We start from the raw sequence: 21,908 nt of genomic DNA, 5'->3' as shown, positions 1-21,908 counted from the left end.
ATCATTTATCTATCTATATTTATCCGTCATCAACTGTGTACCTATTTATTTTTATAGAGACTTAGAGAGTCAGTAAACCTGACCAGGTCTACCACTGTTTCTCTCCATATACTGTGATAAGTAAACAAATCCTCAGTCTGAGAATTGATAAACAACTTGATATAAAAAATTTCTTTGTGGGTGATATTTGGTAGGTTGAGTAATTCTGTTTAACTTATCTAAATACACTTACTAAGAAGTCTTTGACAAATTACCTGAGATTGAACTAACATCGCTTTTTGTAGGTTCTATACTTGAAACTTTTATAAAAATTTTTAGTAACAACTTGTCCCAAATTCTTTATCAATGGTTTTCAAATGGCGTCCCCCACCACACACACAGAGTTTCTCTTCAGAGACCCTTCAGTGGCTGCATTGGGGGTGGTATGTGAGATGATATCACAGGCAGGATGAAACTCACATCCTCTTTCCTGCCCTCTTTCTATTTATAGCAGCTCTGCTTTACTTGTGGATACCATATAAGATTTTATTTGAACAGTAGGTTCTGTGGCTAAACAAAACTTGTAAACCATTCTCTATAACTGGAAGTTGTAATTATTTTTCCATGATGACATTTTTGAACACTGACATACCTTTAAATAAGGCAAGTGTGTGTGTGTAAGCAATTTAAAGGAAATAATAATTTATATCTTAAGATTTGGATTTTTAAATGTGACGTTTTTACCCCACATATTCTGTTCAACAGCTGAATATTAACTCTGGCTCTTAAAGGTTAGAAAAGTCCTACAACCCTTGGCATGCTCTGAGATCTCAACTGGTTGGGGAATCATAGAGAAATTCCATCTTTGACATTAAAATAAATGCTTCTATTACGTTTTGTGATTGACAAGGAAGAGAGGAGGAAAGGTGTTGCATTTCTACCTCCTAAAGAATCTATTTTTTAAAGGTAGGTAGGCTCTAACTGACTTCTGACACATGTCATTCAACACTGTAAACTCTCTTGGATAAGAACCTGACCCAGGCACACCCACTTGTAAACTGGGGAAGGGGGAGGATTTGAGTGTAAGCACCTTGAACCAGAGGACATTTTTTTTCCATTTAAAAAAACCTTCCTGGGGTTAATTTCCATAAGTGTACATTTCCTCTTCATAATTCTAGTCATTAATCACCAAGTAGTGTTTAAGAGCACCTGCGTGGATCACAGATTCCATAGTCCAACCTGAAAACTCGAATTTGGGATTACTTCTTGCTCTAAGAGGTATAATCCATCCCCAGGGTCTGCCCTGACTCATCTGGCATCTCTGTTTTTGAAAGAACTTGGATCAGGGCACAGGATTTCAGTGTCTTCTCTTACTCCTCTTTTCTTGAATCCAGGGTCTCTTAACCTCCGCACTGTAGACATTTGGGGATGGATACTTCTTTACTGCAGGGGAGGCTGTCCTGTGCGTGGTGGGATGGTTAGCAGCGTCTCTGACTTCTACCCACTAGGTGCTAGAAATGCTCCTGCCCCAGTTGTGACAACCAAAAATGTCCCCAGACATAGCCAAACGTCCCCTTGCAGAGGTAGTAGGTAGGACTGTGAAGGAGCAAACTGTCCCCTACTGAGAACCACTGCTCTCTAATCCCTGAGGATCCCAAAACTGAGGATCCTACCAGGAATTACCCGGTCACCACTAGACATGGTTCTCAAGGATACCCATGTACTTTAACCAAGTCAGTGTTCTCAACACTGGCTGCACATTAGAATCACCTGAGATGTTTACCAATGACCAACTGAGCATTAGCATTTTTTAAAAAGCTCCCCAGAGATCTCAATTTGTAGACAGGACAGACAACCTCTGAACTAAGTGTACTTAGCGATCTTAATACTTATTAAAACTCCAAAAAAAAAACCTCACCCCAAATTTATTTCAAATAGGAAATGCCAAGTAGTTTCAGAGAAATAAAGAATTCCATATATCAGTCTATTACAGTCTATTATAGGCCCCTGGAGACATTCACATGTGCTTTTTGTTGTTTTTTTATCATCACAAAGCAGTTGAGAAACTGGATAACTCTGGGAATTCTGAGCTTTATAACAGTTTGAGTGAAGGTGCATCACTTGATGTAGAGCAATTTCTCTGGTGCTTGTAATTCACAGACTCTTTTGACCAAAGTGACAGGGAGGAGCCTGACCAAGAGGAAATTCCTGGAATGTACAGTGTTGGAATTGACAGGGAAGGAAGATCAAGACTTAGCAAGACTAAGCGTGGCTTAGGAAGGGAGGCCTCTGATAATGTTCTTCAGCAGATGAAAAATATGATCTAATGGCTACCTCTTTCCTTTGTTAGTGCTTCAGTAACAGTGGGAATAAAACCAGACAATGGCGGTCTTCGTAACTTAGGATCCAGAAGAATGATGCCCAGAAGGAGTACATGTTCTGGCAGCTGCCAGTCCCACTTCTGGCCGGCCAGGAGGGGCTGGCCAAGGTTTTCATCCAGTTATTAATCTTCTGAAAGGTATAGGATGCATTCAGTGATGTTCAACTTTCCATGTGACCTTAGGCAACTCAACTTCCCTGAGGTTTTGTTTCCTTATTTGAAAGATGAGCAGCATGATATTTACCCCAGACAGTGACTATAGGATTAAATTAGATAATGTGTGTGAAAGTGCTTTGTGAAATGTAAGGCCCAGTAGGTAGCCCATTGTAAACCCAGAACTGAGCGTGCTATTACATTATCACATTAAGTTCATGTTTCTCTGGTTTGTCCTCTGGCTGTTCTTCCTCGCAGTCTGGGTTAGGATCCGGGTGGTGGATTTCAATGACAAGAACATAGATGAGGCCTCCAATGATAGCACCAACAAAAGGGCCCACTACAGGAATCCACCAGAAGTTATTTCCAGCTCTGAAATCAAACAAAGAAATTAGTGATACACCACTTGGCCTTCTTCCTGGTATTACTGCTAGTTATTCACAAACCAGCTAGTCATTTCTCATGCTCATGACTCCCTTTTAAATCAGCAAGAGCTAAGTATAAGGGCACTCACTGTAGCTTGGCAACCATCATCCTAGATTTTGCAGTATACCTGATTTCAGATGATCTATTCCATTCTCCTGTTAGTACTTGTGAGAGAAATGACCCGTTTATTTTCCTTTCAGAAAATATAGTCCCCGAACCCATGGCTACAATTGAGGGCATTTAGGGAAAGTTCAGGTCGATTATTCAGGAGTTGCCTTCCCCTCAAACTGAAATAATGAGTCTTGGGGATTATGAATGGTTGGGAGATGTGGAGAGATTCCTGGACATGATTGGTATATGAGGGCAATTACAAAATAAACAATCAGGAAACATTTGCCAATAAGTGAATTTAAAAAAATCAAAGGTAGAGATATGAATTACCTACTGAATATAATTTAGTTCAGTACTTATATTTTGAGGTCACAGCTTACTTAAACTTACTCTCTGATAAGGACTTTCTGCCATGTTTCCCTCTCCCCTCCAGAAATCCTCAATGCCAGCACATTGTATTGGAGGTATAGTTCTGAGAGAAAGCAGGTGCCTTTGCGAATTGTCACCATCTCTTTTGGAGATAGAAAATCCATTTAAATAATTCCGTAGAAAGGACCATGAGTGGTCAGAAGCAAGTAAAACTATACAATATGTTGTTTAAGGATATGTGCATTTGAGATAAAACTTTTTAAAAGCAGGATAATTATGAACAAAAAATTCAGAGTACTGCAGAGGAGGCAGAGGAAACAAGAGGAACACAACTACACATGGGAATTTCACAGTGTTCTATTTGGGGGAAGGACTCATGGCTGCTATTTTTATTTTTATTCCTAACAACTATACATATTTCCATGGGACCTTTTGTTTGTATCAGTTTTTTATTAGAAAGGATAATAAAGGAAATAAGCACAGAACAGGGGGCCTGTCCTAGAATTCATGAGATTTAGTTCTAATCTCAGGAGGGTCCACAAGGTCTTTGGGCAAGTCTCCTCATCTCTGAGCTTCATTCTTCCATCTGAACAGTGGTCCCTTCCACCTGTATCATCCAAGCACTTTCTTAGATCCTGAATCTTATATCATCAATGCAGGCTCACAATAAGATAATAAATCTTAAGACCATAAACGCAGGCTCTGGGGAAGAGCACCGTGATTAAGCACAGTGGCCAGCAGATGTCACTCTTACTGCACTGGAAAGAGGTCACTGCACTCAGCTGTTCTCACAGCGCCCTTTCCCATGCCTCCAAATCCAGGCGGAATTTTCTATGAGAGGCACCTGGGCTTTAAAGAACTAGGAGCCTTCTCTTCAGGTAAGCACACGAAGCAAGGTTAAGCCACTTATTTGGTCCATCACTTCCATCACTGGTTTGTGGCAAATCTCTTACTGTCATTTAACAGATTAGGGTCCAAGATATCTGCCAGCACACATGTCCTCCTTTCACTGGCTGGACCCTCTTGAGCTGGATGTGTTGCACCAGGGTCACAAGGCTTAAATGGAGGAGCTCTGATGCGGTTCCCTGCCTGGCCTCACAGGTAAACAAGGTCATTTGCACACTGTGATTTGGGGGATGCCAGAAATATGTCTGTGTTAATTGCTTACGGTACCGTCATCAGGGATTCATTCCTTTGGTTAAACTATTTTAAAAATTAACAATACCCCTGAGATCCTTCATCCACTAAGTTATCAACACTTTAAAGTGAATTAGTGAAGACCACTTGCTTACATCCTAATACTTAAGGGAAAAGCAAGAGTCAGCCAGGGTCTGTCTTGCCCTTGTCAGACCTGCTGGAGCCCTGCTCCCGCTGTCATCCTCACTCCGTGCCGTGCAGGGGCAAGTGAGGATCCAAGGCAGTCTCGGTTTTATCTGAGACCTTGGGTGTGGATCCAAACTAGAAAGTCCCCTGAGATGCTTAGCTTGGATGTAGAACCCTGAAAGGATGGGACACTTTAGGGACACTTTGGAGTCCTGTTATCCCTCAGAGGTTTCCTTGGGAACTTTTTGGTTGAGGATTATCAGTCAGTCTAGCTATTTCCTAACTGGTTTCTGCTGCCTCTACTCATTTTTAATCTGTTCTATATAATAATGTCGGATCAGTTTTGCTAAATTGAAGTTCTAAACATGTCAAACTTCTGCCCTAAATCCTTTGTTGCTCCCTATAACCTACAGAAGAGGGAGCAGCAAAAACCCCAAAGTCTCGTTCTGGGAATCTAGGTCCTGTAATGGTCTGAAACAATTGCCCTTCCAAGCCTCTTCACGCACCCTTCCAACTAAACTAGATCATGTGTTATTTTAACATTCTGTCTTGGGATACAGAATCCTCTCTGCCTGAAATATCCTCTCTGTCCCCTGTTTAAGCATGTCCAAATACTACAAAATGCCCCTACTTCCACCCCCATAATTCTCAAATTTGGAGCTACAAACCTTCTCTCAACTCTTGGAGTTAATTAGTCAAATCTCTTTAATGGCACTTGACAGCTTCAACCTGTGTAAGAGCCTATGCTCACTACTCTGAAATAGAACGTAAATAAAGCAGTGAAGGGCAACAACAGTGAAGGGCATCTTTAGCACAGGGCCTTGAATAAGAAATCAGGTAGCTGCATGGATGAATGAATGCATGAATGAGGGGAAAAGACCCTGATGCTAACAAGGGACATGGTGCTCAGTGTTTGGCATTAGGTGATTTCAGCATTCTCCCACAGACATGGTCTCCTGCCATATACTCAACAAAGCAAAGAAAACAGGCAAGATCTCTACCTCTTTAGAACCACCATCACTCTTAGAACTTTGGGTGAATCACCAAGCAGGGCTCAAATAGAGGTCACATCCCTATGGGGCACCTTTGTTCTCGGTGTCTGTGTGAAGCTCACAGAGGTGTCTTGATGGTGTGGGCAGTGGTCTCCTGGAGTGAACCTCAGGAAATTGGGATTAAAGGAAACTCATGGGCCAATTCTGGGCTTTGGAAATAAGGAGATCTTTAACGTATGCTTTTGACAGTCCATTGGAAGAATACAAATGATCCTTCCTAGTTGTCATTTTCTTCAACCTTTTCACGTTCTAGTATGATCATTCTGGAAGAGAGCTCCTCAACTGTGGCAGTCTTAACATTTTTGGCTGAGTAATTCTTAGTTGTGGCGATCTGTCCTGGATACTGTAAGATGCTTAGCAGTATCCCTCTACTGGCCTCTACCACTAGATGCTGGTGACATCTGCCCCCACCCTCCCCAGTTGTGACAACCCAAAGTGTCTCCAGGCATTGCCAAATGTCCCTAGGGGCAATATCACCTCTGGCTGAGAACCACTGCTCTAGAAAATTCACTGCATTGTTCGTTTCTTAAAGATAGGAAATGTTTCTTGATTCTTTTTTATCCCTCATCTCCTAGGACATGTGTGTCACATAGCATTTATCCATACTTTTATTCAATAGCTTTTATTGAGGCTTTCTATGCGCCAGGCCCCATCCTAGTCACAGTGGACACAGCAGTGAAAACATGGTCAAGGGCACTGTCCTCATGATGCTTACACTATAGCGTAATGCTAATGCTGTCTGTGGTGGTGATCAGAATGGTGTCAGTGATTTCAGTAGCTTGTGTTTCATGATGGTGAAGGCAATCCAAACTCTTAAATAAAGTCATCACTTGTGTACAACTATATACAGGTCAGCATTAGGGACACTCAAGTGTTTTGTTCTCACAGCAGACATTAAACTAAAATTTGCTCACACATGTTTTCCCTGCTTCTCTTTCTCCATGTTAGAGCCCTGTTTCCTGGGGAACAAAGGTGGGTGGCTTTCCCAGAGAGAGATGTGATGAGTGGATGAGAACTGGCCACCATGACTTTAGTGGGGGGACAGTGGGAAGGAATTAATGGGCAAAGTTTGTCTTGGGAGCTTGGTACCAGCAGTTGGCATATTTCATCAGCACATTCTGAGGTGTAAGGCACGGGGTCTTGCCACTTCCTGTGCACAGGCTCTCTTTGATGCCTGTTCTGCCAGTAATTTCTTATGCTTTAAGAATTCAAGAACCAGTGATCAGGACTCCGCACTTTCACTGCCGAGGGCAAGGGTTCGATCCCTGATTGGGGAACTAAGACCCCGCAAGCCACATGGCATGGCCAAAAGAAAAAGAAAAAAGAATAAGGTCAGCACTCACTTCTTCTGTGGTGCCTCCCCCAACTTCCCTGGGCAGAGCTAGTCACTCCCTCTTCTGTGTTGCCTTAGTACTTTGTTTCAGGGGTTACCAGAGCACTTGTTACATTGCTCAAGGCCAGTGTCTTATCTGATTTTCAAATTTCCTTGCCTGGCACAGTGACCACAGCATAGGTGGTGATCAAGGAAGATCTGTTGAATGAATGAATGAAGCGAAGCTAGCATGATCCACTAGAAAGAGCCCTATAGTAGTATCAGAAGATAGAAATTCTACCCCTTTGTCACAAAGTGAATATGTAGACAAGTTCTACATCCAAAATAGTCACATAAAACCATATACCAATTGAGAAATTATTATTATTATTATTATTATATAGGACAAACCTATCTCTTTGAATCTATCTAGAGCCTCTCTATCTTTCTCTGTCTCTTTGTCTCTCTCTCTGTCTCTGATTATGTCTCTGTGTCTATCTCTTTGTCTCCCTCCCCCTTCTCTCTCTCTCACACACACACACACACACACACACACACACACACACACACACACACACACACACCCCGTATCATAAATCACCAGTGATATGTTCCACACTTACGATGAGGATGCACTTAACCTCACCCTCCCATCTGCACTCTCTTGGATCTCCAGGTCAAAGCACAGCCTTCCCCACTGAGGCACAGTGTGAATCTTCCTCCCTCCTCCCTGACCGTTGTTACTTACGTGAAGACCTCAAACCCCCAACCTGCCAAGGCAGTGAAAAGTCTGGGACTCAGGTCTCGAGCTGGGTTCATGGCACAGCCACTGTTCATTCCCAGAGAGGAAGAAATGACAACAATCAGGAAGCCAATGACAATGGGCTGTAGGCCTTTGGGGACTCCCAAGTTTCTTGAGTCAAAAATGGCAAAGATGACAATGAGGAGGAACATGGTGGCCACTACCTGGGGAGGGAGAAAATATACAAGGGATTTAGCTTATATTCTTCCCCCTTGCCCACCTCAAAATGCACCCACTCTCATTAAAAACAAACCTAGTAATAAGTAACGTACGCTGGGTGAGCACTCTGTGCCAGACCCTTATTGCAGCAATCCTAGACATGGGTGCTGATATCATTCTCCTTTACAGATTAGTTACCTGCCCAAGGTGACACAGTCAGTGACAGTCAGGTGTGGATCCAGAGAGTTCAGCTCTAGAGACTGTTATCTTTACTACGCTATCCTGCTGAGCTACTACCAGCTAAATGGAGAGCAAGCTACAGGCTGGAAAAATGAACAAAGGGGCTCATTCAAATTGGTGAGAAAAACAGTGTGAGACATCAATAGATGAATGGGCAAAGGAAATGAAAATTCATAAAAGAAAAATAGATTTAAGAAACAAATAAGAGGGAAAAACTGATTCACAATGAAAAAAAGTAACAATACCAAGTGTTAGGGAACTGATACCACTTCTCTCAGGCTTTCCTAATTAAACTAAGCACATACTACACTTTTGAAAGGCAATTCATCAGTAATTTAGCAACATGCATTTAAAAAAATCCATAGGATTATGTACTGAATTTGACCCGATTAGATATTTTGAGAACCACATCATGGAAATAATCTAAAATATGGAAACATCATAAAAAAAATATGCAAATAAATAATTAAGCATCATTTATAGTATTGAAAAACTGGAGTCCACATCAATAGGGAAAGGGCTAACTATATTATGAAGTGCCCATTCTATAGTCTATTATACAGCCATTAAAAACAAATATAAGACTATCTGGTAACATTTTTAAATGCTTATGATATTAAGAAAAATATGTGCATTATATTTTATACTTGAAAACAACATAAAAACAAGTTGTAAGAGATTATACAAACAATGACAGCAGGTATTCTGAAGTGGTGTGGTACAGTGGGTATTTTCCCCACTCTCTAGTTTCTAAAATTTCCAAACTGTTATTTTACTTTAACAGCTAAATGATAGTTTCTATTTACCAGACACTTATTATGTGCCAGCTACTTCATATGCTTTTTCTCATTAGAACTTCACACCAATCGGTGAGATAAATCCTGTTTATTCACAGTTTACAGGTGAGGAAATGTAGATAGAAAGAGGTTAAGAAACTTGCCCAAGGGCACACAGCTCATAAGCAGAAGAATCAGGATAAGAACAAGGCAAGTGATTTTAGACCAGAATAGTTGTGCTATTGGCTACACGACAGATGCTTGGATGCAGCTTGTTTAAATGTCATTAAGGCAGAGACACTTCTAGCTGCGTAGAGAGTCTGGATAAACCTGTGCACGCGGGGAGACACAGAAGACCTGTGATACTCTTAAGCTCAACTACTACACTTCACAGTCCTTGAACTGAGATCACAATGTCTTTTCTTGAGGCCTCTACGTTTAGATCATGTGCACAAAAGAGACAGTTAGGTGGAACAAACCCCATTTGCCCCTACAGGGGTTGAAATGTCCAGTCATGCACTTTTCTCTGAAACTTGACTGATGTGGAACAAGTGTATGTATTAAAGAGGAGGCAGGAAACCCTTAGTGGTATCAACTTTGGCAAGGGCAGGAATTTGTCAACAAAGCTTGGATTATGCGTAGGGACCTCTGACTTTGGAAACACAGCCTTTCCTTTCTGATAGGCCTATAATGTTCCTATGCATCCCCCTTATTAGATTATGTCTTTTCACCAAAGTTAGGTCTTTGTTGAATGTACACTTACTTGGTCTGCAAGTGCATTCACCAGAGACAGATACGGAGCTGGGTATGTTGCGAAAATGTGTGCTGTTGCATTTTCTCCCACGACGAGCAGTTTTCCACCAGCAAAAGACAGAAATGCATCTATGGAAGACAGAGCTCTGGCATGTTAGTGTCCTCTGGGCAGAGGGGAGGTAGGCCTATGCCAGGTCTTGTGCTGAACAAGTACAGGAGAACCCTCAGGTTCAGCTAGGCAGATCCATATCATTTGCCTCTTTTCACTTCACAGTATGGTAGCTTTAGAGATACCCAGAGAACTTCCAGGATAGCTGAGAAAGTCCTGGCTGCCCTTGATGATTCACTCCACGTTTGAGCCAAATCCTTATCCAGTGGGTCTTGGGAACCATTTTTCTTTGAGGGGAATTCTTGGAATTTTCAAGATTGACTAAAAGCCAAAGTGAAGCTTGGACTTGCTCTAGGCAGAGTTCATGATTCCCAGAGGGTTCTCAGTAACCCCTAATAGCAGTCCAGAATTTGAGGGCATCAAGGTACAGTGAAGATGCCCTTAGAACAAGGAATACAGCAGTCCCCGACACAGCCAGCACCACCCCAGGCATCTCTGGCCACAGCAGCTGGTTCTCTAGGTTTCTGGTCTGGTCTTGAGTAATTCTTTAGTCTTCTTGCACTCTAATTCTTAGGATACTCTGTGGGAGTACATTTCCACAATGTACCCCTCAGGCTTGGCTCATAAATTCTAGTTCCTAAGGGCTTCAGTTTGAGAGTCATAAAGTATTAAGACTCACCTTGGGTTAGATAGAAGGAACTACTTTAACACTTGATTTTATGGAACCCCAAGATTTTTTAGTTTGAAGGGCCTAAGAAGTCATCTAGTTCAATTCCTTTATTTTCCAGAGGAGGAAACTGAGACCAATAAGGTCAGATGACTTACTGAAGTCACATAGCCTCGTACTTAGTTCACATGGAACTAAAGTCTGGGTCTTTGATCATCAGTACTCTGTTTCCCCCAGGACTGTTGCAGAATGGAAGCCTGGCTATTGGATGGAAGGGAGAAGAGGTTCCCCACCCAGCCCATTTCTCTGCTATGCCTCTTCCTTCAAAGACTTTATTCCAGATTCCTTCTTTAAATACTTACTCATCATTCTCCTTGCCACAAGTCAACGGCTCCCTTCCCAGCCAAATCAGAGAAAGCCATGGAGAAGCCAGTGGCCTATTGCTTACTTTGGCATTGTTCACACTGTAGTGCTGGTTAGGTCTAAAAATATACTTCCTTTAAGTTCTGCCCTCCATTTAAGTTGTGACCATTTTCATTAAGAGGCTTCCTGAATGTGCCCTGATGATAATGTTGGCCCCATTATTTAGAACTTAGGACTCTTAGAACTGCCTGTCAAGTGTAAAACGTTTCCTGTTCTTACCTCATCTCACCTCTTCCTACAAGTAATTCTGACTTTCAACTTATAACCAGCTCTCCCTAATCTCTGGACTCAGGGGCCCTACTCACCATAATAAATGCCAAAGAGGGTTGCAGCCCCTACAAAGGCTCCCAAGAGCTGGGCCCCCACATAAAAGGGGAATTTGAACCACTTCATCCGTCCAAAAAGACACATTGCAAAAGTCACAGCTGGGTTGATGTGGCCACCTGCAAGGAAGATAAGGTGATTAGGAAAGTCAGAGGGCAGGCCAGCCAGGGAGAATTATTGTGAAGAAAACCTTATCTAGGGACTGCAGGCAGAATTCAGCCGTCTAGGTGAGGAACTGTATGTGAGGAGACAGGTGTGTGTGTGTGTGTGTCTGTGTGTCTGTGTGTGTGTCTGTGTGTGTGTTTGAGTGGAGAGAAGAGAGGACTAATAATCCCCATGGCATCATTAGACACTGTTTAGGAATTTTAGCTTTCTCAAAAGAAAGTCAAATATATAAAGAAACTTGTACTCAAGTGGCTCATTTTCTCTCTCTCTCTCTCTATCTATCTATATCTATCTACTGGGTTTTGCCTAACTATAAAGCAATAACCCCAAAGAGATTGATATAAACCGTTAACTTCAGTATATTTTTAAGTCAATATACTTATATACTTGTAAGATTTAAATCTATATCTAGTCCTCTCTAAGTCCATGTCCAGAGGATATAGAAACAGTCTTAGGACTGAAAAGAGATATCTCTTTAAGGGGAAATGGCCCTTCCTTTGTGGGCTGTGCCTCTCACTGAGGTAAGGGGCTCAGTTTATTTTGAGGTAGTCACAGTGTCTGAGTGGATTTTCTGTAGTTTCTCTGCATAAACGATGTATATCTCACACACAGAAATGGAGCGACACTTCCTCCACTCCAGCCTAAACTCTGACTAGAGAAATCAGCTTCTTTGATTCTAACCCAGTTGCAAGGTCAGGTAGAGGGCTTGCTCTGGGGTAGGTTACTGATATCCCCAGCTGGCTTTGCTAGTAACAACAATAAAAACAATGCCTATTGAACACTTGCCAGATGCTGTCATTGGGGTATTACATGCACTTGATCCTCCTAAGAACCCAGTGAGGTGGGTACTAGTCCAGTTAACTGCTGAGGAAACTGAGGCACAGAAGTAAAGTAACATTTTAAGGTCACATGGCTAATAAGTGGTAGGTCTAGGATTCAAATTCAGGTTTATTTGAACTCTTGGGCCTATGTTCTTTTCTAGACCTTCTTCACCAAGTTTATAAAGGTTTCTCTGCCTTAGAAGATTTTTTCAAAGATCATCTTTGAGCATATGGGCTTGATTCCTAGGGATGAAGGACACTCATATGAAGCATGCCAATGACATTTAGTGTGAAGGGGGGGATTAGAGTAACTGTCAATGTGACCACACTGAAATGTGGACCTCTGGGTTGTGGAAATAGTTGTAAACAAAGGAGTGATGATGATGATGATGACACTTTGCCATTTGACCCCCCACAGAACCTATTGGTGAGCTTGTTTTGGGAAGCCTTCCCCCCTCTCCCCTGTCCGTGAAGAAAGCTATGCTTTTCCTGAGTCTCTAAGCCAAAGTGGGCTTGAAATGGGGAGGGGTTCTGACTGCTGACTACACCGTGAGGGTCCTTTCTTCACCTGTCTCTGCCACTCTGGGGCTAATATGAACAAGAAAATGCCAGTATATCAAAGCACAGGTGACTTCCTGAAGCCTTACACACACATCACCTGTTTTGTTTTACTTTTAAATCTAAGAGAGTCATAATTCTGGAGACTGGCAGGAGTACAGCTTACTAGGGAAGCTGGAAACAGGGGTTAGAAGAGGGGAGCACCCAGGGCAGTGGAAAGTTCCTGGAGCCAGCCCTGTTCCTCTTCTCCCAGAGCTGGTTGGAGGGAGGGTAGCTGCCACCCAGCCAGCCTGGAGGAACTCATTGTGAAAGGACAAGGGGATGTAAGAAGTCACCTCCAATCAAAAATGTCTCCCCTCAGATGAGTCCACCAATGGGAGAATTACTGTTTAGCAAGCTCCTCTTCCAAAATAAGACTTGCTGTAGGTAGGTCTTATTTAGCCCCTCAAAAGCACCCTGAGGCAGAAACTATTGTTCGCCTTGACCTTGACATGCTGCAAGGCATTTAGTAGGTTTTCAAGATATGAAAGTTGATATATGTGGAATCTAAAATATGGCACAAATGAACCTATCTACAAAGCAGAAACAGACTCATAGACATAGAGAACAGACTGGTGGTTGCCAAGGGGGAGGTGGGGAGGGAGAGGGATGGACTGGGAGTTTGGGGCCGGTAGATGCCGACTATTACATTCAGAATGGATGAACAACAAGTCCTAATGTATAGCACGGGGAACTATATCCAGTCTCCTGAGATAAACCATAATGGAAAAGAATATAAAAAAAGAATGTCTGTATGTGTATAACTGAGTCACTTTGCTGTGCCGCAGAGACTGGCACAACATTGTAAATCAACTGCACTTCAATTTAAAAAATTGAAGAAAAAAAAAGATATGAAAGTTGAAGAAATAGAAGTCTTTATTCAGATAGCTCAGACTACAAAGATCTACAGAGGGAAGGTTGTTTGGGGGTCAGAGAGGCTGTGCCGGGACGGTGCTTTGCAAAGCAACGAGGAGAGTTTCTCCTTGCAGAGATGCGTGATCACTTGGCTTACCCGAAGGACAAAGCAGAGCAGTGTAGTGGAAAGAACATGAGTGCTAGAGTCAGGGAAGGCCACACTCACATCTTGGCCCTGCCAAGGTGGTTGTGATGATCAGATTATTCACATAAAGAGCCCAGGGGGATAGCTGGATTCCCCGAGGCCTGAGATGAAAGTCTTACGTGAGCAAGGTGAACTCTTTCAAGGTTCTGTCCTAGACGAGTCTCCTCCCCACCACCCACAGACAACTCTGTGATAGAGATCATCTTAATATTTTATTTGTCATTAAGCAAAGCTATTTTGATTTTTCAGTGAATTTTTATTGCTTATAAAAAAACTACATCAAAAACAACCGCCATAGTCTAGGTACAAGCTGGCAGTGTAAACACTTCGTGGGGGATGGTGCATAATTAGGGCATTATGAGTTCTGATGGGCCAGATTGGATTGCCAGACTATTGGCAAGTTCACAAGGGAGCAGGGTGCGGTAACTGCCATGCAGTAAGGTAATGCTTTATGTTCCACAACCAGATGTCAGCTGACCTTACCAGTCTGGACCACAAAGTGGGATCCCATTTATGTTTATGCCTAATATACATTGGTTATTTTTGGAATTCCCAAAGAGGGCCTCACATATGCCCACAAACCAGCATGTTAGCTGCAGCCACTGTGAGAAAGTCACCTCCCCTACACAGTCTTCCTCTCCTGTTCCTGGCCTGCTGAAGCCAATACTGAGTCTGCACTGATGTCATCAGTGGGCCAGTGTGTTGTCTGTGCATGTTCCCCCCAGTTCTCAGGGAGCCTGAATATCAGTTCCAAACAGAGATGGGGAGATAAGCTCCTTTTCCAACTCAATGCTACCTTATATCAGCCAGGCTCAGAAACTGCTCTCCTTGCATTTTGAGATCTCACAGTCTCTCATAAACAACTTGGACAGCTCCCGAGCCTCGCCCAGAAACAGCCTCTAGTGCAAACAGTCCCATCAGTTGTGGCCCTTACTCCTCTGAGCGCAGGGGCTTAATCCCAGTCTAAAGGCCGGATGGGAAGACTCCACACCATCCTTTACTCCCTCTTCCCCTTCCTGCTGGTCCCTGTCACTTCCCCTCCTATCGTGACTCCAAATATACCAATGGATGCAAACAGACATTGACAGCGCTGGTGGTAAAGGGTGTTAGCTACATTGGTAGGGTCTAGGACCAATTTATCCTAAGTAAATATTTGATGAAGTTTAATTCAGGGTGTTATGCAGGTGAAATACTGCAAAACCACATCTCCACCTTAAAAAAAATCACTGAAAATATACCTACATTTATATTGAATGGTTTGTGGAAACAACACCTGTGTGAATGTAGTTGGGAGCGTGAGGGGAGGCAGTAGAGCATCCTGCATGCTTATTTGAAGCCAGGAGTGTGTTCTGTGTCTGGTGTCAAGGCCTGCAGCTGTAATTAAGCCTTGGCACATTCAGGGTGTTCCCCTGGTTATTCTTGTGTCTTAGGTAGGCAGTACAGTGCTGGGATCACAGCAAAGGCTCGGCAAGAGTTTGAACAGAAACACTGCTCATGCCAAACAAACCACATGTATGGGAATCTGTAACCTGGTCTGCTCCAGGATCTGAGTCCGCCTGTGATATGGAAAGGCTGACAGCTAGCAAATGACTGTTCCAAGTGCCCAGCCCGTGGATGCTCTGTGGGGGTCTGGACAATCATTCTTTAGTGCTCCAATGGCAGTACTTGTCACCAGTCCAGCCAGCTCAACTGCAGGATCCTCCAGCTGGACCGTACTGCCCATAGGCCCTGCCTGTACTGTCCTTCCCATAGCAGACCACTGGAAATGTTGTATAATAATGGGGATCTGTGCTTTGCTGTAGTATAGACCTGGGTCAAATCTTTGATCTGTCTCTTTGCCAGCTGTGGGACTTCTGGCAATTTACTCAATCCCTTGGAGCTCCAGTTTTCTCTGTAGAATGGACAATAATACTGGCCTCAGAGTGCTGCTATAGAAGTGAGAGGAGATAAAGTATGTACAGCACCCAGTACAGTGCCCAGCATGCAGGAGGTCCCTTCTTCCGTTATCACCAGCAGTCTTGCCTTAGTTCTCTGAGCCCCCAAACAAGGCTGCTGAGGATTTTGCAAGCCTTTGGGAAGTGGATCATTTCCACAGTTCCTTCCTAAGGTCCCAGGCTGTATTAAATATCATTTCATTTTGCTTCTCAGAACCTTGAGAATGGCTTCTAATTAGCCTACCACTCAGGACAGAATTGGACCAAGACCTTCTGACTAGCCCTGTACCTCCATGAACACACTAGCTATTTTGCAAATGACCTAGGCTCTCTCTGATTGCTGTGGATAAAGGTCCAGGGAATTGCCTCTGTTGGAGTGATATTCACTGGGCTGTTCACAGCGTATCTGGGAAGTGGTTTCCAAGCGTGGGGTAGAGCTAGTAAAAGATTCTATTGATAGATGAAGAATACTATTCAGTAGCCAGATTTAGGAATCAGTCAGTTCTGAGTTCCAACCTCATCTCTGTCTTTTGCTAAATGTTGCCTTTGTGCCAGTCACTTACCACTTGCTGGCCATTTAAATTTTGTCATCTATAAAAATAGAATTAAATACATATTCTTGCAGGGCTGTTGAGATCTAGAAAAACTAAGGTCTGTAAAGTACCCAGAACTGCGCTAGTACATTGGAATGGTTGAGTTAATAGTAGCTATTATTATTATTATTATTATTATTATTATTATTTCTATTACTTACCAGAGACACCTCCAGCAACATAAATGGCCATTACTATTGCCAATGAAAATCCAGTATTGATAGTGATGATTCCTCCATGACGTCCTCGACTGAGGACAGCTTGGGCAACAGAGCCACATCCAAGGACCTGGAATGAAAGGGAACTCAACAAGTAAGTGAAGATGGCCACTATCAAAGACAATGGAAAGTCAGAGTAACAAGAAGCATTTTTCAAGCACGCTCATGGATTGGACTGCCATAGGCCTCATACAAATCAAATTATAATCTTCCAGCTGTGCACAGATAGCAAAATGATGGTCCCAAGGCTGCATCTGGCTTATGGATGAGTTTTGTTAAGACTGCACAGTGTTAAAATTTTGTATGAATTTATAAACCAAGTAATTTGGTAATCATTTCATAATATATATAAATATCAAATCATTATGTTGTAAAACTGAAACTAATATAATGGAGTATGTCAATTATACCTCAAAAGGAAGGAAGGAAGGAAGGGCAGGAGGAAGGAAGGGGGGAAGAAAGGAACATTTGGTGAGGGAGGGTTATTGGGAAAGATGAAACAGTCACATACAAGTCTGGTAGGAAAACAACAGGACAACAAATGACCATCAGCCTTTGTCACTCTGTGGTTTAAAGAGCCAATGTGGTCCTGGAGGAATAAGTTCTGGGCTGCAGTATCATTAGATCATTGCTCTTAGATGTCAAATAGCCACAACTTTTTCTAGAATACAGGTTCTGTTTTGGGTTTTATAACTAAAGAAGAGCAACCAACTGGAGGGAGGGCTCAGCATCAAGTAATGGATATTATTTAAGGGCATATGAAGAAAGGTTCCAGAAATAAACGTATTTAAGGAACAAGAGATTAAGAATGTGAAGACTTCTTATCTGGAAGATAGTAACCAGCTGTTGTGTCTCTTCACAAAAGGATGAGAAAGGAAGTCTGAACCTGAAATATGAGAGGTTGCACATAAACCATTTCCTGATAGTGATGAATTAATTCTAAATAGCTCCCTTGGGACCCATTTGTGGAGTCCTTCAGAGAAATACAATTTACAAACAATGGATATTTAATACATATAGAATGATTTTGGTTTGCTCCTCCCTAAAGGCAGAGAAATTACCTAGATGATCTTTTAACATCCCCTCCAGTCCCTGATTCTAAGATATATTGATTTAGCTCTACCTGCTAGACAGTAGAGAGAAGTAGGACTTAACATCTCAAGGGAAGCACAGGGGCTGCATATCACACGCACAGGGCTGTCTTTGACGTTAATCACAGACTCCAGACCCTGCACTGAGAGCTAAATAAAGTTGCAGCAGGAACATGTTCCCTTTTCCCTTTTCAAAAAGCAAAAAAATCCCCTGGGTTCATTTCACAGCCTACCAATTTCACCTAGGCTTGACATTATTTTTTTCTAGGATCCCTATCTGTTATAATAACTGTCAGAATTAAAACCACACTGCTGTCTTTCTTTTTAATTTGCAGCCAATTAAATGCACCTGGCACAACTTCCAAGCTAACTGGCATTTTGGTAACATCTTCTGAAAAAAGGAAAAAAACATTCCTGACAGCTGAGATGACCTGATTTAGACAACCAAGGGTAAGAAGAGACACATCCAGACACTCACCAGTCCTGAGCTATTACTACTTTTCCACATAAGCTTCTTCCCTCTTTTATGGTCTGATGTTCACGCACTTGTGATAGTCTACAGGGGGGCATAAAAGCTTTAAATGGCCTGAGTGGACCTGGGGAAGCTTCTGTCTTGTCAAACTTCATTGTGATTAATACTCTCCTCTTATACCCTAGATGTTGAAATTGCTTTTTTGTTCTTTTCTAGAGAGGATAACTGATGCTGTGCACTGCAAGAAAGGAGCAGAAGGAGAAATGAACAAGGTAAGGACTTTAGTTACCCTAGTCAGAAATTGTTACTCAGAAGATTTCAGCCCAACTTCACATCATTGCTTCTTAATTTTTGAATACATTCATACAGCCTGAAAATCAATGAGGAAGACAGGTAATTGCCTGCTAGTATCTTTCCTTGCCTGCTTCATCCCACCTGCATTCACAGCACCAGGGAAGCAGATCTGGGATATTCTAATGTAATCATGGTCTGATTGCTAGGGAATTGGTCACCCACTCTGGTTTCCTTCCTCTGTGTGCCCACTGTAGTTTTTTTTCCTTAAAAAAATGAGAGAACTGTTGTTTATGGTATTACTGATAGAATTTCCAGCATGATTCCACGCTCTAACCTTTAAGAACTGCCATACTTTCCCCCTTCTTAGACACAGAAAGAGCCAACCTGTCTCAGTTTTTCTGGTCTCCCTATCTAGAAATATTTTTTTGGACCCATCACTCTTTCATATGCTTCTCACTAAACCTAACCTCTTTTCTCTGAAATTCACTTGTACTGTCCGTACTGAACAATTAATACTTAGTTGTTTTCCAGATGCCTGATCTTGATTTCCTTATCTAGAAAACAATCTCTATGATTCCTTTACATACCAACAGGCAATAATATGCTAGTTTATCCTGTTTTATTCTGTTTCCTTGGGTGTTGTGTTTCCCAAGTACACCACCCATATGCATGCCATCCACAGACCTCCAAGGTCTCTTCCACCTTCTTGCCAAGATCCAGCACCTACCTTCTCCAGGTAGGTAAAAAAAAATCACAAAACCATGTAGAGGAGGGAAGGTATTACAAAGCCATGGATCTTGTCTTCACTGTGCCCCCAAAAGTCTTCGTTCATTTCTCATTCATATTCTCCCAATAGTTTCATCGAGCCTTCTCTTCTCTCATTAGCCCAAGACACCTGAGCCCCTTTCTGCAAATAATATCTCCTTCTACTTGACTCAGTACCTGTAAGTGGCCTTGAAGATCAATGGGAATTCAGAAGATCACATAAACATTGTGTTCCGGTTATTCAGTGCTACGTAACTAACTACTCCCAAACTTAGTGGTTTAAAATGGTAACATTTATTTTGCTTGTGAATCTGTCATTTGGGCAAGGTTTGGTAGAGCATCTTACCTCTGCTCCATTTGATATCAAATATGATGGTTCAAAACTTGAAAGACTGGAATTATCTGAAGGCTCACATAGTCACATGTCTAGTGGTTGATGTCAGCTGTCAGCTGATGCCTCAGCTGGTGGGTTGGCCAACACACCTATAAATGGTCTCTGTGTGGCTTGGCTGAGTTCCAAGGGTGAGCACTGTACAGCCTTCAGAGCCTGCATTCTTAAACCCTGCATCATGCTACCTCTCAGCCATAGCACTACTTTGGTTCTGAACTCAATAGCACACAAATTACAACATCCTTAATAGGCATTAACTTGGCCCATGTTGGTTACCTTTAGGAATAGGGAGCTCATTACCACATCAGGTAGCTTGTTCTAAATATTTTTGGTGTTCCAGTGGTTGAGGAGTCCTCCCTTATATGAAGTTGGAGTCCTTTTTTCCTGTAACTTCTGTTCATTAGCTCCTGGCTTACTCTTGGGACCTCAGAGAAGAAGCCTCTTTTATACACCAGGCACTCCATTAAGTAGAGGGAGCAAAAAGTCCTTCCTGAGTTCTTTTCTGCTGGATGTTTGTCCCTTCACCTTTGATCCCTAGGGCTCCTCAGATTCCAAGTGAGTCTCACCTGGATAAGCTCTAGGTTGTTAGCACCCCTTTTAAGCACGGAGCCCAGGAATGGACACAATCCTCCCTTATTTTTTTTAAGCTTTTAAAAATGTTTATTATTTAAGACCAAAAATCCTGTGCAGGCTCCTTAGAGAGAATATGAGGAATATATAAAAATATAAAGAAAAAAAAACCCAATCACAATGCCTTTACCTATGAACAGACATTATAAACATTTTGGCTTATTTCTCCCCAGTAATTTTTAAAATATTTATTTATTTATTAAAGTATAATTGACCTAAAACACAATGATTCACTATTTTCATACGTTACAAAATGATCACCACAAGTCTAGTTACCATCTGTCACCATACAAACTTATTACAGTATTACTATGTTCCCCATGCTGTACTTTTCATCCCTGTGACTCATTTTGTAACTAGAAGTTTGTACCTCTTAATTTCCCTCACCTATTTCACTCATCCCTCCACCTGTTTATTCTCTGTATCTATGAGTCTGTTTCTGTTTGTTATATTTGTTTATGTATTTTGATTTTAGATTCTCTGACTTATTTTACCTAGCATAATACCCTCGAGGTCCATCCATATTGTCACAAATGGCAAGATTTCATTCTTTTTATGGTTGAGTAGTATTCCATTGTATATACATACCACATCTTCTTTATCCATTACTCTATTGATGGACTCTTAGGTTGCTTCCATATCTTGGCTATTGTAAATAATGCTGCAGTGAACATAGGGATACATATAACTTTTCAAATTAGTGTTTTTATTTTCTTTGGATAAATACCCAGGAATGGAATTGCTGGATCATGTGGTAGTTTTATTTTTAATTTTTGGGGAAACCTCCATCCTGTTTTCTATAGTGGCTGCACCAATTTACATTCCCACCAACAGTGCATGAAAGTTCCCTTTTCTCCACATCCTTGCCAACACTTGTTATTTGTTGTCTTTTTGATGATAGCCATTCTAACAGGTGTGCGGTGACACCTCATTGTGGTTTTGATTTGCATTTCTTTGATGATTAGTGTTGTTGAGCATCTTTTCATGTGTCTGCTGACCATCTGTATGTCTTCTTTGGAAAAATGTCTGTTCAGGTCCTATACACATTTGTTTTTTTGATGTTGAGTTATATGAGTTCTTTGCATACTTGGGATATTAACCCCTTATCAGATACATCGTTTGCAAATGTCTTCGATTTTATAGGCAGTCCTCCCTTATTTGTGCATCACATTATGACATGGTAATTAATCATGTACCTTCTGCTCCTTGCTTCTATTGCTATCTAGTGGAGCACTTAACCATAGGATATAATTCAACTGTTCACATATTAATGCCTGGTTTTCGCAATTTTGTAAGATGCTTAAGATTGTGTAATAAACTTCTTTGCCTTTTAACAGCACCTAGGATGTTGGAAGTAATTAAATAACCAGATCCTACATGTTATTTCCAGTTATGACACTTGGTGTCTGTGTAAATGAACATGTTATTTCTCAGCCTCAGCTTGCTCATTTATTAAAAAATAATACCTGCCAGACTTGTTTCATAGGATTGTTCAGTAAAGGTTCAAGTGGGATAACCT

At 41.8% G+C, this 21,908-nt stretch overlaps 1 protein-coding gene and 1 long non-coding RNA gene across 2 annotated transcripts in view; both read right to left on the bottom strand.

Moving 5' to 3' along the window:
• Positions 1-21,908, bottom strand: part of LOC309626862 — an 844,624-nt gene that overhangs the window by 510,591 nt on the left and 312,125 nt on the right. The window lies entirely within an intron of this gene.
• Positions 1,888-21,908, bottom strand: part of AQP9 (aquaporin 9) — a 39,741-nt gene continuing 19,720 nt past the window's right edge. Inside the window, exons 2-6 of the mRNA XM_082388185.1 lie at positions 16,690-16,816; positions 11,340-11,477; positions 9,846-9,964; positions 7,854-8,071; positions 1,888-2,884 (exon numbers count right to left, since the gene is read on the bottom strand). Of these exons, the coding sequence (XP_082244311.1) occupies positions 2,710-2,884; positions 7,854-8,071; positions 9,846-9,964; positions 11,340-11,477; positions 16,690-16,816 (777 nt within the window). The 3' untranslated portion in view covers positions 1,888-2,709. The remainder of the gene's footprint in view (positions 2,885-7,853; positions 8,072-9,845; positions 9,965-11,339; positions 11,478-16,689; positions 16,817-21,908) is intronic.

The sequence above is a fragment of the Balaenoptera borealis genome, assembly GCF_965194805.1.
Source record: "Balaenoptera borealis genome assembly, chromosome: 3".
NCBI classification, from domain to species: domain Eukaryota; kingdom Metazoa; phylum Chordata; class Mammalia; order Artiodactyla; family Balaenopteridae; genus Balaenoptera; species Balaenoptera borealis.
The sequence above is the reverse complement of the archived record's forward strand: the minus strand, read 5'-3'. Positions and strand labels throughout refer to the sequence as shown.